The 18,939-nt window shown below is 33.5% G+C and overlaps 3 protein-coding genes and 1 long non-coding RNA gene across 7 annotated transcripts; 3 read left to right on the forward strand and 1 right to left on the reverse strand.

The window, feature by feature from the left end:
* LOC138349055 (uncharacterized) lies at window positions 1-1,132 on the reverse strand. Its single transcript, XR_011221583.1, has 3 exons — window positions 814-1,132; window positions 468-569; window positions 1-217 (listed from the first exon to the last, which is right to left on the reverse strand). It is a non-coding gene; the product is annotated as an uncharacterized lncRNA (long non-coding RNA).
* Window positions 1,133-4,148: 3,016 nt separating this feature from the next.
* Window positions 4,149-10,594, forward strand: LOC101268193 (uncharacterized). Of its 3 annotated transcripts, none has more exons than XM_010324496.4 (9): window positions 4,149-4,549; window positions 5,453-5,716; window positions 5,815-5,917; window positions 6,620-6,699; window positions 6,813-6,890; window positions 8,298-8,389; window positions 9,719-9,830; window positions 9,988-10,113; window positions 10,198-10,594. In XM_010324496.4, exons 1-9 carry the CDS (start codon window positions 4,238-4,240, stop codon window positions 10,312-10,314), a joined length of 1,284 nt encoding a protein of 427 aa, XP_010322798.1. In that variant the 5' UTR covers window positions 4,149-4,237; the 3' UTR covers window positions 10,315-10,594. The 3 variants fall into 3 exon arrangements, with proteins under 3 accessions (XP_010322798.1, XP_004241883.1, XP_004241884.1); XM_004241835.4 differs by having other exon boundaries at window positions 4,150-4,549; window positions 5,486-5,716; XM_004241836.5 differs by having other exon boundaries at window positions 4,151-4,549; window positions 5,519-5,716.
* A 2,058-nt stretch (window positions 10,595-12,652) lies between these two features.
* On the forward strand, window positions 12,653-18,395 carry LOC101247831 (F-box/kelch-repeat protein At1g51550). 2 transcript variants are annotated; one of them, XM_069299282.1, is made up of 4 exons: window positions 12,653-13,227; window positions 15,368-16,529; window positions 17,706-17,915; window positions 18,008-18,395. In XM_069299282.1, the coding sequence occupies exons 1-2, from the start codon at window positions 12,798-12,800 to the stop codon at window positions 16,336-16,338; spliced, it is 1,401 nt and encodes a 466-aa protein (XP_069155383.1). In that variant the 5' UTR covers window positions 12,653-12,797; the 3' UTR covers window positions 16,339-16,529; window positions 17,706-17,915; window positions 18,008-18,395. The 2 variants fall into 2 exon arrangements, with proteins under 2 accessions (XP_069155383.1, XP_069155381.1); XM_069299280.1 differs by having other exon boundaries at window positions 17,706-17,906.
* LOC101255307 (uncharacterized) lies at window positions 17,626-18,239 on the forward strand. Its single transcript, XM_004241879.3, has 2 exons — window positions 17,626-17,906; window positions 18,008-18,239. The coding sequence occupies exons 1-2, from the start codon at window positions 17,626-17,628 to the stop codon at window positions 18,237-18,239; spliced, it is 513 nt and encodes a 170-aa protein (XP_004241927.1).
* Window positions 18,396-18,939: the final 544 nt, after the last annotated feature.

Here is an 18,939-nt window from a genome sequence, read left to right on the forward strand (position 1 = left end):
TGAGATCAATTCGTCTATGTTTCGCTTTATTTTATATATATAGAGTTCAATATATCTACACATTTAGTATTATAAAAATATGTAATAAGATATTGTTTAGTCAAAAGAATTATAGCCAGATCAATCAATTCACAACTTTTCTTGAAATATATTGCATTTCACGTTCTTCGAATTTTATTCCTTATCATCAAATCATCCATATCCGTAATGATCAACACTGGAAAAGAAGAAGAATATGTCAGATTAATAATCTAATTAGGAGCAAATGAGTAAGCAAGCTACAACATAAAAAGAAAAAAAAATTCCTTATCATCAAACCATCTATATTAGATCAATACCGTAAAAAAAAGAACATGCTAAGATTAACAATCTAATTAAAAGCAAAATAGAGTAAGCAAGTTACAACATAAAAAGAAAAAAGAAATCTCAATCTATATAAGATATTTTTTAGTCAATAAAAATTATACCTAATTTAATCAATTCGCAACTTTTCTTGAAATATATTACACTTCACGCTCTTCAAATTTTATTTCGTATCATCAAATCATCCATACGAGTAATGATCAACACTAAAAAAGAAGAAATGTGTCAGATTAACAATAATTAGGAGCAAAATGAGTAAGCAAGCTACAACATAAAAAGGAAAAAAGTTCTTATCATCAGACCATCTATATTAAATCAATACCGTAAAAAAAAGAATATGCTAGATTAACAATCTAATTAAAAGCAAAATAGAGTAAGCAAGTTACAACATAAAAAGAAAAAAGAAATCTCAATCTATATAAGATATTTTTTAGTCAATAAAAATTATACCTAATTTAATCAATTCGCAACTTTTCTTGAAATATATTACACTTCACGTTCTTCAAATTATATTTCGTATCATCAAATCATCCATACGAGTAATGATCAACACTGAAAAAGAAGAATAATGTGTCAGATTAACAATCTAATTAGGAGCAAAATGAGTAAGCAAGCTACAATATAAAAAGGAAAAAAAATCCTTATCATCAAACCATCTATATTAGATCAATATCGTACAAAAAAGAATATGCTAGATTAACAATCTAATTAAAAGCAAAATAGAGTAAGCAAATTACAACATAAAAAGAAAAAGAAATCCCAATGTATATATAGCACTAAAACATAGAGTATGGAAAGACACAAAATTAATTAACATATAATAACTCAAAAATTAATACATATTAAAAGCAATTATATGTATAAATTAAAAATAAGTAACTGTTGTTTGAAAAACTGAAAGGGTAATACATTCCTTTTAAGGAACGTTACTATTAATTTAATTCTAAAATATATGATCAAATTAACATTCATTATTTGGTTAAATGCTCATAATGAGGAAAGAGTATATTTTCTTTTAACAGATATTTTAATAGAAAAAAGATGAAAAAATTTAAAAATTATGGAAAAATAGATATATAGTAATACTGGCCATTGAGGCATGCCACATCAGCATGCTGATATTCAGGTTTATATATATATATAGATTTTTTTTTATATGATGAATAATATTCTTCTTTTATAGATGTAGTCTTAGGTATATTCCATCATTTATAATGTTAAAGGACTCTTCCAATCGAAAGCAATTTTTGGAATACTCTACGAAATTTAACGATTGAAATAATTTTATTATAATCTAATGCAATCCAAAAGTATGAAATTGCGTGATTCAAAGACGACAGTTTAAACATGGCTGTTAATTTTACTTTGTTTTTTATTATATTGTTACGCTTTTTAACAAGTAAAGTCAAGAAAATTGAATCATTGAAAAATGAAAAAGATAGACAAATTAGAAGTTAGATCCATATTAATAAGAACATGGTCAAAATCAAATTTGAAAAATTAAGGAACTATATCAATAAAAAAAATGAATAACAAATAGAAGTTATTTTAATGATTTTTGCTGATTTTGTTTCTGCGTAGAAATAAAACAATTTCTTAAATTCAACTTCTTTAACTTTCATACTTAAAGCTATGAACTTTCTTCATTTACAATATTTCATATCTAAGATTCCCATGGAATTGAATCAGTGAGTTCATTTTATTCAACATTGTTAAGTATGTATGTTATGTTATAATCTTTAATTTTTCTTGTTTATCAAGAAATACTAATTAATTTTTTTAAAAGAAAAAACAACTTCAAATTCTAATTAATTTTTTAGGATTGGATTGACTAAATTTTTAAGCATATTTTAATTACGAGGCACATATAAATAGAGAAAAATATAAATTCTATTAATTGAATATACTAGTTATTATCTATTGAACTTCTATGCAAGCAACTACCAAGCTAACGATTATCCTCCTTTGTCGGTCTTATACTGAGCCCTCATGATAGGAATGGTGTCAAGAAAGAAAGTTTAATCTATATTTGTAGAATTTGAGGTCTTGTATTGGCTCATTGTTATCTTATATATTAGTTATACCTATACTTTTAAATAATTTCATATATTACTATTAATTGAGAGTTTTACATTATAATCGAAGAATATACAAAATATATATATCTAAAAAAAATATAACACTAAATTAGTTATTTCCACAAACCATTTCCAATTCACACTTGAATGTCAATCAACTTACTCTCTCATCAACCTCCCACACCACGTTCTCCACCATCATTCTCTCTATTCCTTCCCTTCTCAACATCACGATTTTCACCATTAAGATCATAAAATTGAAATTTGGAACTATAACACACAAATTTTAGGTTTATATCTATTTAATTAACTAGGGGCGGAGCTACCTTCATACAAGGGGTTCATTCGTACCTCTTTCGGCGAAAAATTATATTATTTATGAATGGTTACATGTATATATAGTATTTGAACTTCCTTCGGCTATCTATTTCTACAGATTTTGAATCCCCCTTATTGAAAATTCTAGCTCCACCTCTGTATTTAACCATTATTTGAAGTCATGTTTTGTGATAGATTTCTAACTATTCTTTTAGTACTTTAATTTTCAAAGTAAGTCATAACCACAAAGCTTGCTCACAAGTCACAATAACAAATTAAAAGGTGAAATAAACGTCTTTGTGGTTAGATGCCAGAACAACTAGGAATGTAACCAACAAATTTGAATAAGCGGATATTTATGCATATATGTGATACATTATTGATGTATTTATACGTGGATTATATGTATCTAACTTTTTTATTAATGTATATGAGTAAGTGTATATGTATTTGACAAATATCCACACGTTAATGAGATAAGATTACGTATATAATTTTTTAATTGATGTATATGAGTAAGTGTATATGTATTTGACAAAATTATTGCATGTATCTAACACATTATTGCATTAATATTATATGTACACATGCATCTAAATAAGAGTTTATGAATTTGAGTTAAACAATTTAAACTTTAAAAAAAATCACAAAAAAAAGAGAGAAGGTTTTTTTAATTTTTTGATTTCTGTTAAGGATTGTGATATGTCATATCTTCTAAAGTTATTCAAGCATGATTTTCTCATTAATTAATGATTTTAGTTATATCTCATAATTAGACACATTAATTGATATGCATATGACTTCCATATATTTGAAAGGTAAGGAACATAATTTTACGAATTAGCGTGAATCTAAATAATTAACTCATACAGTAATGAGATTTGTGTATGCTTCGTTGTTATCATTTTAAAGGAAAATTACATGGTTAATTAAATATATACTAGTTAATTAGTCATCATAGTTATAATTTTAGTTAATTACCAATGGCGACCAACATTCACTAATAATTACGTTGGAGTTTCAAGTTTGTGTAATATAATTTGTAGATCTTTTGTATAATATAATTTGTATACCTATTTTAAGTTTAGATTTTTGTATTTGTATAAATTTGTTATTTCGAGTTATACAAAAATTACTTAAATTATTTTATTAATTTATTTAAATAACTCAATTATACAAATATATTTGCGAATTATATAAATCCATAAATTATACAGATAAAACAACTTAAACTATAACAATAGCCCAACAATACGAACTATAACTATATATCATAATTAAATTTATAATAGTGACTATTTGCGATAACTCGATCATTTAGTACTGGGCCGTTTAAATGTGGGCCGGATCAAACATGTTAGCTTTATTTAAACGCCCTCTTTTTTCCTACAACCTTTTTCACTACTTTTGACGACCTTCTTTCCCTCTTTTTAACTTCACAAGCTGACATTGCCCCAATCTCATAGTAACTCTTAAACATGGCGTCGTCGCATACTCTCTCTTCCTCCATGGAAGCAGCCATCTCAAGCTCCAATCGTGTCTCCAGGTTTTCAGAAACTCCTCCAGTATTTCAATCCATCAAACCATCCAACAGGCGCAGTATTTGTTATCCCAAAATTAGTTTTAGCCCGCCTTCTACTAGCTCTTTTGGAGGCGGCTGCTCTCCCCGTCTAGTGGTTAGCCGTGCTGAACTCTCGGGTGAAAGCGGCTGCGAAGAAGAGGATATTAATGGGTTGAAATGTGATAATGCGTTTGGCTTAGTTCCTGAATCAACCTTTTCGTTGTCCCAGGTAAAACCTCTTCCCCTTATAATCATAGAAACTCGAAATCTCAGACCAATTTATGAAATTCATCAAGTTAGCTAGTTCCACTTGTGGGATTAGACTGATATGTTGTAGTTGTTGATGCTTGTCAATATCTATTATTGGCCCTTTTGAAGCCTAAGAATACTTCAACTGGATATTCCCGAAGTATCTTTAGGCATGACTTAAAAGGCATTATATTTATAGCTTGTTTGGTTAGTTGATACACATAGTGTCATAATACAGTGTGAAGAATAAAATTAAATTAATACTCCCTCAGTCTGCATTCCACTTTTAATTGTCAATCGTTTCCGTTTTCAAAATCAAACTATAAGAACTTTGATTAATCATATATTCATCATATTGGTGCAAAAAGTTGCAATTTATAGTACTTTACAAGTAGAGTTATTGAATATCTAATTTTTTGTTTAAAATATTGAATTAGTACTATCTTTATTAACTTCAAAAATTAGTTAAATTGGCTTTGAATAGCGCAACATGATTAATATATTGCAAACACTTGCCTAACGTCTCATCAATTTGAATTAATTCTTATCATTGTAGTACTAGGTGAAGTTAAATATTTATATTTTTTTTTCAAGAATACTACCTTAGGTAAGAATACTACATTATAACAAATTAACAATAATCATGCTAATGAAAACTCTTACTAGTTTTTCGCTTTAGACAACAATTTAATGAAACACTTTTGTATTTACAAATGAATTTTGTGTGTGAAATGTTCTCTCTATCTGATGAATTGGCTTTTTGATTAAAAAAAAAATTAGACCTGAATGATTTGTCACGCAGATAAAAATTAAGTTCAGTAATGTTGAAAAATATCTCTTTTCTTTTAACATGGTGAATTGTACTTCTCCTTTCTTAATAAAGTCCATTACTCGTAATGCTAAATGGTTACTTCAGCATTATTGTGATGGACTCTCTCATATTATGAAGGATAATTCAGATAAACAAGAAATAAACAGAAATGATTTGAATCAAGCTTCAAAAGTGGTTTCACCCCTTGAACACTCAACTAGTGGCGGTACAAGGGCTGGGCTTTTCAGAACTCCCATTTCTGGAGGGGTACAAAGTGCAACCTCAGCTCACGGCCTACCTAAACCTGCCTTAGCTGTCCGCAATCTAATGGAGCAGGTAGACTTCTTGTGTTGTTAGATATTTGTAGTTCTTCAGATATTTGTAAAAATAATATCTTTTTGTGTGCTTTCATTGGTATATCACCAATACTGCAGGCTAGATTTGCTCATTTATGTACTGTGATGTCCCGGATGCACCATCGACGAGAAGGCTACCCATTTGGCACACTTGTAGATTTTGCGCCAGATTCTATGGGGCGTAAGTTGCTACTTTATTGTCAGAACAAATTTTTTAGAACTCATCTTTTTGGTTTTCTTACAATTAAGTTTAGAAAAATTAGAATATAAAGTGTGTCCTAGTCTTGATGGATAGAATTACCTTGTACCTATTGGTGGTGGGAGGAGGCAGGTATCTCTTGGAATTAGCTGAGGTGCGCAAAAGCTGTCTCGGACACCACAGTCATAAATGAATAATTAGAATATGAAGTCAAGTTCAAAACTCCATTTTGAGTATATTGATTCTCAACAAGTGTAAGCCACTTTGATCCATGTGAATTTTGTTTAAGGGATCATTTTGGTCTTGGTTAAAGTTCTTATTTGTTGACAAATTTGAGCATGTCTTGAATGAACTCATCTTAATGCGTTGAGTTACCTTGGTGTTGTGGTACCAAAGTAGTGAAGACCAAGAAACTTGTCTAGACCCACCAAGAAATTGTTCGGTACATTATTGGTAAATATTCTTAAACTAAATTGAGTTTTCAGCATTAATGTAACTGACCGTTGTGTTAGAAATTGAACATGGAGTACACTTATTTAACTATTAAAAGTTCTTATAAAAATGTTGTTCTTGATTTGATTTTCAATGAAGAAAATCTTCGTAAGTAGACAATAATCTATATGCCTCTTCTCCTATTTTTATTACTTTCAATGTTCCATTAATTATTTCTCATTCTTTTGCCAGATCCGATATTTTCGTTCTCGCCATTAGCTATACATACCCGTAATTTGCTAGCTGACCCGAGATGCACATTGGTTGTACAGGTTTGTGATATATTTCAGCAAACATCAAGTACATTTGGCTTATATAGTTTTTTGAGGATGAAACATTTGGCTCATATTATGTTTCTGAGTTTCTTGCACTTTTGGCTGTTCAGATTCCAGGATGGAGTGGTTTATCTAATGCAAGGGTCACGATATTTGGTGATGTCTATCCACTACCTGAAGATCAACAGGTAGCTGTCTTCTTCAACACGTAGTGATCAATATCAGTTTCCTGTTAAGATCAAATATTTACCTTAACAATAAGACACTTAAGAAACTTCTTAGCCATCTCTATTGTCTCCTCAAAAATGATATAATTTCGCTTGCTTATATTCTCACATACACCAGATGTATCTGGTCTTTCTTAACTGTCTCTTATGTTTTGTTTTTTAAACACTGTATGTTATTGTCCGGCATCAACCGTAGTATCATTTATCAGTTGACATATGAAAAGGAATTAATTTTTATATCTGATCCTAGAGGTCTTACGATTTCTCTCCTGTTTTACTCTTCCTCTTGTTAAGTGGAAGTTATGGTTTACTTGATACACTTTGAAGAGGGAATTGGCGTGGGCTGGACCTCCCAGGCGTCATATCAAATTAATTTAAGTGGAGTCTTTTTGATGGAAACCTTAACCTGATTTTTTCGTTTCTTCAACTAGTGATCCAATAATTTAGCAAAAATATACATTTGTTTTGAATATTAACCATATCATCCTTCCTGACTTATCCCAAGTTGAATACTTGTGTTTGACTTTTATATTCATAGTAAGATAACAGTTGAGTACAAAGATGTAGAAGTTCACTTGCAAAGTCCATATGTTCTATTTTTTAAAAAAAATTGCAAAGCCATAAGTTCCTCTTATGACTTTCTTGGAATAGATTAAAAAATAGCAAGTGAAGTGTAATATGGAGCTTGTAAAGACAACTTATGTAACTTCTGGTTTGAAATATTTTTAGAACTGTTTACGATTTACGGGGAACCATACATTATCTTGGAATGGACGAAAAAGTTGAGGTGGACATTTATTTTCTGCATGATGTATAAAGTGTCTTCTGCCTAGATCGATTTTCTTATGTTTCCCTTTCACGACCTTCTATCTTCTTTGGAATCATATCTTTATGTGGATTCTCTATTTTCCATTAAAATATAACTAAACTTACTTCTTTACCTCCACGAGGTAGAGGTAAGGTTTGCATACACTCTACTCTTCTGAGGCCCCACTTTGTGGTATTTCACCAGCTATATTGTTGTTTTTGTAATATAACTTAACTTTAATTGATTTTAAAAAAGAAGTTTTTTTTTATTTTCACCCTGAGAAATCTGTTTGGAGCCAACCTTTTGTATCAACCTTTGAGAACTTGGAGATGATGGGTCTGCCCCCGTAAAAGAACCAAAAAAGAAAGATTTGCTGCCCTGTCAGCTTTGGTTCTGTAATCTGCTTTCAAATGCCACTTGTAGAATTTTGCAATTTTTAGGTTGAATACTAAACCTTTAATTGGCATTATTTTCTGTTGGTTGAGCCAAGTTACTAGAATTATCTCTAAATGATATGAATGTTGCAGTTTTCTTAACAACTATATCGATTGTTTAAATAGGAATGGGCACACAAGCAGTATATAGCAAAACATCAGCAAGGTCCTTCTCAACAATGGGGAAACTTCTTTTACTTTAGGATGCAAAATATAAGGTCAACTTTTTTTCTTCCAAGTAATAATTCTGTTGGGTTCGTGTTTCATATGAAAATGAAAGGAGTATACAAATTATTATATGCATTCTCCCTCCTAGCTATTTACTTCATCAGTCTCTTCAGAATTTTTTACTTGGATTTATCTTTATTCTTATAAGCATTTTATTCTTATGCTACCTGTTTGTAACCTAATATTAATCTCTTTATTAATGACTTATTACTGCACATTTTGGGTTTAATTAACTCGGTTTCGTGGAAAATGTCGATTGTCTGTAGCAGTTCAGTACGACTTCTCTTGCTGCCAACTTCTTTCTACAGTAGTAAACTTAGTGTTCCACTCTGGAATCTGAATATGTAAATGTTGAGAAACATAATGAGGATAGATCATGTGTCCATTATAATTGTTTAAACAAAGCAGGCTCCTTTTCTGCCAGGAGTCTCTTGCATCTCGCTTCAAAGTTTTTGTGTTCTGCTGCCAGTACTTATATTTTATGATTCTGGATTCTGCTTGCTTAAGCATCCTCTCTACTTGTATATCTTTTAGCTCACGCATGTGAAACATTCCTTTTGATGCGCTGTTCCTTCCACATCACCTATTTTTCTCAGCTATTGTGCATAATATAAGACACCTCTGGATTATTTAAAATTTTCCGGTGGGCAGAATTGTTTACGAAAAGATTCATAAGGCGCAGCAGAGGGGCATGTCTAAAGCCTCTTATAGAATTTGAAACACCATCCCCTACCGTCACTGGTGGGTTTTCTGGAAGGTGAGAAGTGCTAGAGTTTTTTAAGTCAGGAAGGATGATATGGTTAATCTTCAAAACAAATGTATATTTTTGCTAAATTATTGGTGCAAGATCAGCTTGGTCAATGTTTTAGAGCCGGAAGCGACGTGTCTATTTTCTCTGTTCTTTACCCTCTTTGTGAACTTCTCTCTTTTTGGCTGGATTTTCACCAGCTTTTCTGATAACATGAATCAATAGAACTCTTACATTACCTATCAAATAATAACAGCAACAATAAGAATAGTAATCATAATAGTAGTAATAATAATAAGGCTGGAGGTTATCTACTTTTTGATTCTGTGTGTCTTCCACCAGTGTTTTCCCATTTATGATGAGTCATAATTGGTTGTTTAATTGAATACAACATGACCAACGTATCTACCATGTTTTAAGTTTGAATTTGAAAAGATCCATCTACCACTTTCTGTAAATGGTTTATTTGAAAGGAGGAAACAAAAGGCAAGCTCTCATTGCAGATTTTTGCGTAGAGAACAATTAGCAATGTATAGCTCAAAGAACTTACTTGCTTTATCAATCATAACAGCGATATATATTTCATTGGAGGCTTTGGAACTGTTGCTTGGGTGGATGTCAAGGAGTATGAGTCACTTCATCCTGATAAAATTGCTGTTGATGGTGGTGAACAATATCTTAAGGTACGTTTTTGATAGTTTGAGGAATTGATAATCACTGAGTGACTTGATTAATGTGCCCATGCTACTAGTTTGCCATTCTAGGGTTCATACAAGGTTTCATTTTTCCTCCTTCCCTTTTTTCTCGAGACTTCGACTAAGCTCGTGGTGATTCTTATAGGAGCTCAATGCAATATTTTCGAAGCCTCTAAAAGATCTTTTAGCACAAGAAACTGAGGTGGATGATGCCGCTTTGATCTCAATAGATAGCAAGGGGACAGATATCCGTGTTCGTCAAGGGGCACAGGTACTTTCTATGTGCTTGCTTCTTTGAGTCATTTGTTTTCACATCACACCCTTTAAACTTTTCTTTTTACTTCACTTTCTGCAGTTCAATGTACAAAGAATATCATTTGAAGAAGGCCATTCAGTTGAAACACTAGAAGAAGCCAAAGCAGCACTCTGGAAACTGATAAATGGAGGCCGACTTCACAATTTGCAGAAATGAAGATTGCAAAATGCATCTATTTAACTTAAGGAGTCGAAATGATCAGTGGAATAGCCTGTGTAACGTTGGCTGTTGTGCTATTACAAGAATCAGTTTTGTCACTTTTTCTTTTTTTTGCAGAAGTATTAACTTGTAGCCTTATAGAGGTTATGGTTGTGGGTGTGCTGAGTTCTTCAGAAAACTGACTTCTACTGACCTAAATTTGCAGTGTAAGGTTGGTGATGGTGTTTCTAGAATGTTGTACTCACATTTTCTGTGCTATAGTATGAACTTTTAACAATTCAAGATTGTTCTCATCCTTTTTTGGGGTGTTTGTGGGCTCTGGAGGTTGCATGGGCGTTTTCAAACATATTTTAATTTCCATATAGTAAACGTAAGATTTGTTGTCTGGTCCTTCCCTATACCTTCACACAGCGAGAGCTTAGTATTGTGCTGCTTTTCTTTAAACGTAAAATTTGTACTGTTTAGTGCTGACTGTTAATTGAGATGCATTTTCTGCAACCAAAAATGACTGCGACTTCTAATTTTTTATTTCATCTGGTAAGATCATGTAGCGTGATCGATTATCTCAGCAATAATTCATATGAAGCTATTGACCAAACAGAGAAGGAACTGTTGATGCAATTATTTTTGTTTCCACTATGGGTTATTGAAAAAGGGTACAATCCATCATACTCAACTATCCCACCTCACTTCTGGAGAGACCTGAAAAAGTTATACCTAGACCCTAGGGGGTATGTTTGATAGGACAGAAAATATTTTCCTAGAAGGAATTTGTGGACAGAGTTTAGTACTTTGCTATATATAATAGCGTGCAGTAGCTGATATCTCGTAAAATTAGTTTGGGCGTGTCGTGGTTATAAAAAATCAGAAATTTTTGGTGTTTGACGAGTAGAAATGACTTTTATTTTTTGAAATCTTTTGTACCAAACACTTCATGCCATGTGGATGCTTACCACGTGAATTAACTAGCAAGATGATGAAGTTATCTTAAGATATGATATTATTCCCCCACAACATTTAATCTCTTTCTGTAAATGTTCTTATTTCAGTTTGAAGTTAAACCTCTAATACTGGAAATTACATCTCTAGAAGGCCAATGAGTGGTTTACTAATGGAAAAGATTAGTGTTATGCTTATCCACCTTTGACTTTAGTAAAACTAACTAAAGCAAAGTGTTGGATTAAAATGTAGAATTATTTAGATAGTGACTATGGACTTCATTTGATTTGTGAACAATTCCACAAGGCCCACCCACCTCCCTTCCCTATTGGACTGCCTAGTACCAAGATGATGAGGATGAAATGGATTTTTCTAGCAAAACACAAAATGACAAAGTATCCTCACTGACTCTTTTTGTCCTAGTCTCAACTAAACAAACAAACACTCCAAATAAAGAAAAGGTTGCTGCTATGTTCTGTCTCCAGTGCAGTGAAAATGGTAAGAATTAGGTGAAACTTACCAATTTGAAAAAATAAAAATCATATAAAAATTTTAAATTATTACACATGGAAAACTTACAGATATTTGAATCATATAAATCATTTCTTAGTTTTTCAATTTATAAAGATTTTCACCCCATAAAATGTTCATTTTGAAACTCTAAACAAAGTATTAATAGTTTGTCTACTTCTTTGGGAGGAATTAATTCGTCGAATTTCAACATGTTTGTTGGAATTATTTCATTTATTTTCAAAATCTTTTGATGTAGAAAAAGCTAAAGAGGCGATCAAACCATGAATCTTATACACTTCTTTTTGGGTCAAATTTTGAGAACATTTTAATCATTAAAGTTTAGAATTTAAATAACAAAAAGATATTCCCACTTTTTCTACTCTAAATTATCCGCAAAAAAGTCAAAAACAATTTGAATTTGTATTGTTGGCCAAACATATCTGCAATTTTCAAATATCGTATTCACTTTGAAAATAATTCTTTTTCTTTTTGAATTTTACTCCCGTTATTTCATTGTGACATTTTTCAATTTTTGAGAGTTACATCGTTTAAATTTGATCAAAATGAGCTAACAAAACTTTTAATTTTTTTGAAATAAAATTTATATATTTATAAATCAGTGAAAAATATGATAAGTCACAACAATTGATAAGTTAAAATAACTAAAAAATATATAAGAGATTTATGATTAAATATAAACTTGTTTGAATCTCGACATTTGAAAAACGGTACGTTAATTGGGATGGAGTGGGTAGCATAAAACATGTTCAAAGCGCTCCAAATATACCCCCGTCATCCTCATTTTTACGGTCATATTTCATTTTCGAAAATTAATTTAACCAAACTTTCCGTAAAAAAGTGAATGTATAATGTTAAAAACAAAAGGCAGAGCAAAACAGAGGTACCCACCACCCAGCAAGGTAAAAATCAATGCCAAAGCCAAAATCCCCAACAATCAGTAGCAGCGTGTGCTTTCCACTCTCAACTCTCAACTCTCAACTCTCAAAAAGTCTCAATTCTCAACTCTCATGGCTACAAGCAGCAGCTGCAGTTCCCCTTATACCAACGGATCATCTCCAATAACGACAATAGCTCAAGACCATCTCTTCTCCATCTTACTCCTCTTACCTTTGGACTCCATTTTTTGCTTTGCTCTAACTTGTAAGAAGTTCAGGTCCCTCACTTACTCAGACTCTTTATGGGAATCACTCTGCCGAAGAGATTGGGGAAACTCCACCATTGATGCACTCAGATCCTTTGCTGTTGACGATAAACAGCAACAATTTCCTTGGAAGAAGCTCTACCAGCAAATCTACCAATTGGACTCTGTTTACTGTCGCAGACTGTTGACGCATCCACTAGGAGGAGAAGAGCTGATTCTTCCTCGACCCAGAGCTTCTCATTCTCTCAATTTTGTTTCTGGTAGTCTAGTTCTCTTCGGCGGCGGCTGCGAGGGAGGTCAGTCTCTATTCCACATCTCTTCAACTTAAATAAATTTTCTCAACTAAACCTTTTACCGCCCCAATTCTATTTTGCTCATTTGGTGACTCGAACCAACAATCTTAGTGCTGGAGATATAGAGAGTGTTTGTGTATGCTCATTGATCTATCTAATGCATTAGCTAGGATTTCGGTCGCTCTCAAATTATGAGACATTCTTGTCAGCAGTTGTGGAGCTAGAATTTTCAGTAAAAGATTCAAATTATAAAAAAGTAAACATGCAAAGAAGCCAATTGGATTCAACACCTAATGTATATATAAAGAAAATAATCTTAACCTTGTGTTAGTGTAATATACCACATATATTATAAATTACTGTTGAAATAAAATGAACAAAAATGAATTGGATAAATCTTTAGGCTGAGGCACGACATCTTGCTCTGTTTGATGAGATTCAAGCCTAGTGCAACATAATCTACACCTATCCAGCAGCATCACTTTTGACTTGTCCCCCTCAAGATACAACAGTTTAACAATGTCCTACAACTCAAACAACTCCAAGAGTTCAAAACTCCACATAAAGAACACCTTCTTGAACATTTAGTCTATAAGTTGCAAGAATAAAGGTAGAATAATGGGTGAAATGAAGAGTTGGTGGTTACATAAGTTGCTAACAACTAATGACCACCTTCATCCACAATTAATTAGAGTAAAGAGACCCAAATATAATATCCACCAATGGACATAACATGATACATAATGTAATATATGATATATTTTTATTAATATTCAAGTGTCACACTAACACCTTGTACATATATATTATATTTTTTTCGCCAAGGGGGTTTGGATGAACCCTTATGCCCACTTAGCTCCGCTCCTGGATTTAGGAGTAGCAAAAAGAGAATTTCCTTGTTTCACACTTTCACTTGTCCTGTCATTACTGAAAAAAGAAGATACGGGAAGGGGATAAAGATAACTGAACCATTAAGTGAAAAGGGGTAATAAATCTTTTGGTACATTTGCTTGACTCAGTTTCCAAGCATCAATTTTGCTTGTGCCCGTGGTCTTATTGATTAATGCTCAGAAGGGTTATGTACTTGCCCATTGTGTCCTGGTAATCCCTCACAAGTCATAACTGTTCTTGTTTTCTTGATTGTGATCTAGAAAGGTACTTATCTTTTAATTAGTCAAATCAAGTTTTTTCTCTCATTTCGGATCTTTATAGGGTGTTCCATTTGGGACAAAATCAGGATGCTGCTGACGATTATCATGGAGCTTTTCCTGTATTGCTAGTAGCTATCTGCTTCTTACAATAGTGGAGCTAAGATCTTTGTATTTACTTGGTTTCTTTTTGGATAAAATGGGTCGCATAATCTTGTTTGGCTATTTAATGGACCTAGTTGAATGAAATTCATGTGATTAGTGTCTTCGTTTTACTTTACACATGAAACACCAAATACAAATTTCTGAGAAGAATTTCCGATTTTATCTGTCTTGGGATAGATATATAAGTTCTGCTGTATTTTTCCTAATTAAAAGCTGCTATGGTGAACTTCAATTTACCGAGACAAGATTTGGAAAATTACAGAAGAGTTAGCTTAAGGGTAGAAATCAATTAAAGTTATACATGCAACACAGCACTCAAGATTTCTTTCAGTAATGGGATAGACAAGAAGTGGGAGAGGGCATCGAACTTTTCTCACTCAATATATGATCGTCTCACGAAGTACCATCCGGTCACACTCTGAAACTATCTCAACCTGATGATTGACACTTCTAACTTTCAGTATTTTGGTCTTTTAAACTCAGAACAATTTTATGCCTTCAGGCTTAGTTCAAGTGGCAAAGGCTGAGGTACTTGTGACTTAGGTCACAACTCACAAGTCTGAGCCTAAGCCTGGTATTTTAGTTGTGAAGGATAGAGGGGCAGGTCCATTATCCCCAGTTCCAAAAGCTGTCATTGGTCCTAAAGGTTGGCCCTAGACAAATTTCTCAGTCATAAAAAAAAAGGACAAAAAACTTTGAATAGCCTATGAGATTGTGTCTGTAGATTATCATTGGAATGTATGCTGTACTTTGCTATCTGATGTTTCCTAAATTTATCGATAACCAGTAATATTTCTTCCTAAAGTGGTGTTATCTGTGCTGTACTTTAGGAAGGCATCTGGACGATACATGGGTAGCATATGTTGGCAATGACTTCAAGAGAATATTGAAATGGAATAAGATTGGATCAGGGGTACCAAGTGGCCGCTTTGGGCATTCATGTGTCGTGATTGGCGATTCTCTAGTGCTTTTTGGAGGAATAAATGATCATGGGGCCCGCCAAAATGATACATGGATTGGCCAAGTAGCGGTACATGATGCATTTGGTATCACATTATCCTGGAGACTACTTGACGTTGGTTCCGTTATGCCTCCACCAAGAGGCGCTCATGCTGCATGTAGCATGGATAAAAGGAGGATGCTGATTCATGGAGGAATTGGTTTGTCTGGCTTGCGATTGGGAGATACATGGGTATTGGAACTGTCTGAGAATCTTCATCTTGGAGTTTGGCAAGAAATTGCGACTCATCCATCTCCTCCTTCTCGCTCTGGTCATACATTAACTCCTGTTGGAGGAAACCAAACAATTTTGTTTGGTGGGAGGGGTTTAGGCTATGAAGTGCTTAATGATGTATGGCTTTTTGATACATCTGATAGTCACTGCAGATGGGTACAGTTACTATTTGACTTGCAAAATATACCCCAAGGATTGACCCTGCCAAGAGTTGGTCACTCTGCTAATCTCATCATAGGTGGACGATTGTTAATTTATGGAGGAGAAGATTCCTACAGACACAGGAAAAATGACTTTTGGGTGTTGGATATCAGCTCAGTGACGTCCATTATGCAGTCTGGGTCTCCTCCAAGCCCGGAGAGATCAATGACTAAGTTGTGGAGAAGGCTCAAGTCCAAAGGTGATAACCCTTGTGGCAGATCATTTCACCGAGCTTGTGTGGATCCTTCAGGTCGCAATTTATACATCTTCGGTGGCATGGTAGATGGTTTACTTAATCCTGCTGAATCCTCTGGGTTGAGGTTTGACGGGGAGTTGTTTCTTGTGGAGCTTTTGCTTCAGTGCTAGTGGGATTTGGAAGGGGATTATTGGAAAAACAAGTATGTGGTGATCCCAAAACGCTGCTGCTTTACATGGCAATGAAAGTAGTGTAAATATCAGTCCTACCAGTGAGAAGCAGGTTAGCAGCCAGCGGGGTGTTTTGTACAGTAAAAGATATTGTAATTTGGTGTAAGCATTGGATCTGAAGAATTGTTAAGGTATGTTTCTTCTCTTCTAGAGGAAGCTAGTGTCAACTAAAACAAGTGATGCACGATACTTGCCCCGATCTTTTCACAATCTAGCAAAGCCCTTTAGAAACTATCTGTAAATTTCTAGTTCAGGAGTGAAATTAAGTCTTGTAGACCAGATTTAGCTTGACATATGACTAGTTGTTCTGAATTTTGATGTATTATGTACATTCTTGATCTTTACTGGCTAATGGTACTGTTGCTGCTATACTTTTATTCTACCCCAACCTTGGAGCTGCCACCTTTTTCAAGTGACTCAAACTCACAACCTTCGAGTTGAAAGTGAGAAGTGGTTACCATCGAGCAACTTCCTCCCTCTTATCTTTGACCCCTCCTATCACCTTTAATTTCACTCTTTAATTATAATAGTTCGGCTTTCAGTGACAAATGGTACTTATGCTTGAAGGATATATTATATGATTTTTGAGTCTTGAGATGCGCATCACTTGGTTAAACGCACAATTTTATAAAACAAAAATAATAATAGTAATTTGGGAAATGCAAGATTATTCATCTCGTGGTTAGTTAAACTCTTTTTTTTTTTTTTAAATACAAGATTCTGAAATTGTCTACATTACAATTGTGTAATCTTAACCCATTCAACTTTCTTTTTGATATACTAAAACAATTGACACACTTTTATGTTTAGAAAAACTAATTAACTCTACCGTTTTTGTCCTCTTAGTGGATACTTTTTTAAATTATATAAATTTATAACTACAAAATAGTTTTTTAAAAGGCTTATTTCTTTTATAAATAAATTTCTGTAAAGAACTAAATAATCCCTCACGGAGACAACTTCCAAGAGATATTTCTGACGCGGAAAAAAGCAAGAAGGAAAATCGTCGAGTGCCACTGCCACACGACAGCCCAATTCTATGCCAAGTGGTAGCTCAATAGCATCCACGTATGGTGTGCCATAGAGATGATGAAAACGTGTCAATCAACAATAAAATAGCAATTTGGGAGAAGCTCCAAACAGCTGTATAGTTAGCACTATTACTAATCATGTTATTATAATTTGTGATCTATCCATTGCCTCTTTGACTCATTTGGCATTAACAACATGAAGAATTATCTTCAACTTAGGAGCTACTACTACTTGTTCTTTCTCTTACTGTTGTTCACAATATCTTTGCACTATAGTATTGGCAGTGCTGGAGATGGACAAGAAGAAGAAGAAGAGCAGCAGATTCAAGAACAACAACTTCATATTACGAGTAAGACTCCTATTATAGAGACTGTCAAGAAAATGTTTTCTTTTCCTCAAACTTCAGCCAATTACTGGAGCAGATTCGAATCACTAATCAAACAAGGCAAGGCCTACTTCTCTCCTCCAACTCTAGAGTAAGTCAGGTTATAGTTTCCACCAATATCTTATACTATAAATGACTTCTTTTTTTTTCATTTAGATTTTGTTTGTGACTGATTGTGAGCAAAATGGGCAGTTTCAGAGATAGCCAGGAAGCACAGGCCAGGGCTGAAGGGGGAGCAGCACCAGGTGAAAAGGTGAAAGAAGCAGTACTGAAAAGCCTTGACAAGAGTAAAGCCGCCTTAGAAGAATCGGCCAAATCAGCAGCAAAATTAGCTGGGGAAGCAGTGAGCAAGACTACAAATAAGATGAAAAGAACATTTTCTTTTGGAGATAGAGACCCTGGACACCAAGAGGATGAGCTCTAATGGAAAAAGAACTTTGTAAAATAAATGTGAATAGTTAGCTTAGTTTCATAATGTATGTACCAGTATTTCCACTTGATTAGTGTAGTTTTTTCCAATTGGGTTGTTCATTGTTGTCTCATGTATTTATATTATTATATAAATAGTTATAAGTCCCAACGCCATCGCAACTAGGCTACTGCTCCGTGCACCACGCACCACTTGTAACTTACTTGCCACAATTTTATGATCCTGTAAGCTCTTAGACAGGTTTAAGAGAGTGAATAAAAAAACACAAAAAAGCTTTTAAAGAAGCCTTTGTGACAAGCCTGAGTAGCCGTTGGTTTCTCAGAAACATGCTAGTATGTATTGTTGGTTGGTCCTTCACCCTAACCACGAGAATCCACGATACAGAATCATGAGTAAGCACCTCCCTTCGAACCTATTTCTATAGCATTATATCATCGATAGAATTATGAGTAAGCACTTCCCTTCGAACCTATTCTCTATAACATTATATCATCAATTGATTGATTCCATTGGGTACTTATTTCCTATAGCATTATATTGGATAATTATATGCCCATCAAAACCTGGAACAGTTGAGTTCTTTGTTCTTCTCTGCTCTGGGAATTGAACCAAAAAAATCATAGTTCAACCCATCACTGATCACACATGGGCAAGGCCAGCCACACCTTTGGTGCCCATTGGAATTTTCAAGACT

This window comes from Solanum lycopersicum, chromosome 6 (genome assembly GCF_036512215.1).
Source record: "Solanum lycopersicum chromosome 6, SLM_r2.1".
NCBI lineage: Eukaryota > Viridiplantae > Streptophyta > Magnoliopsida > Solanales > Solanaceae > Solanum > Solanum lycopersicum.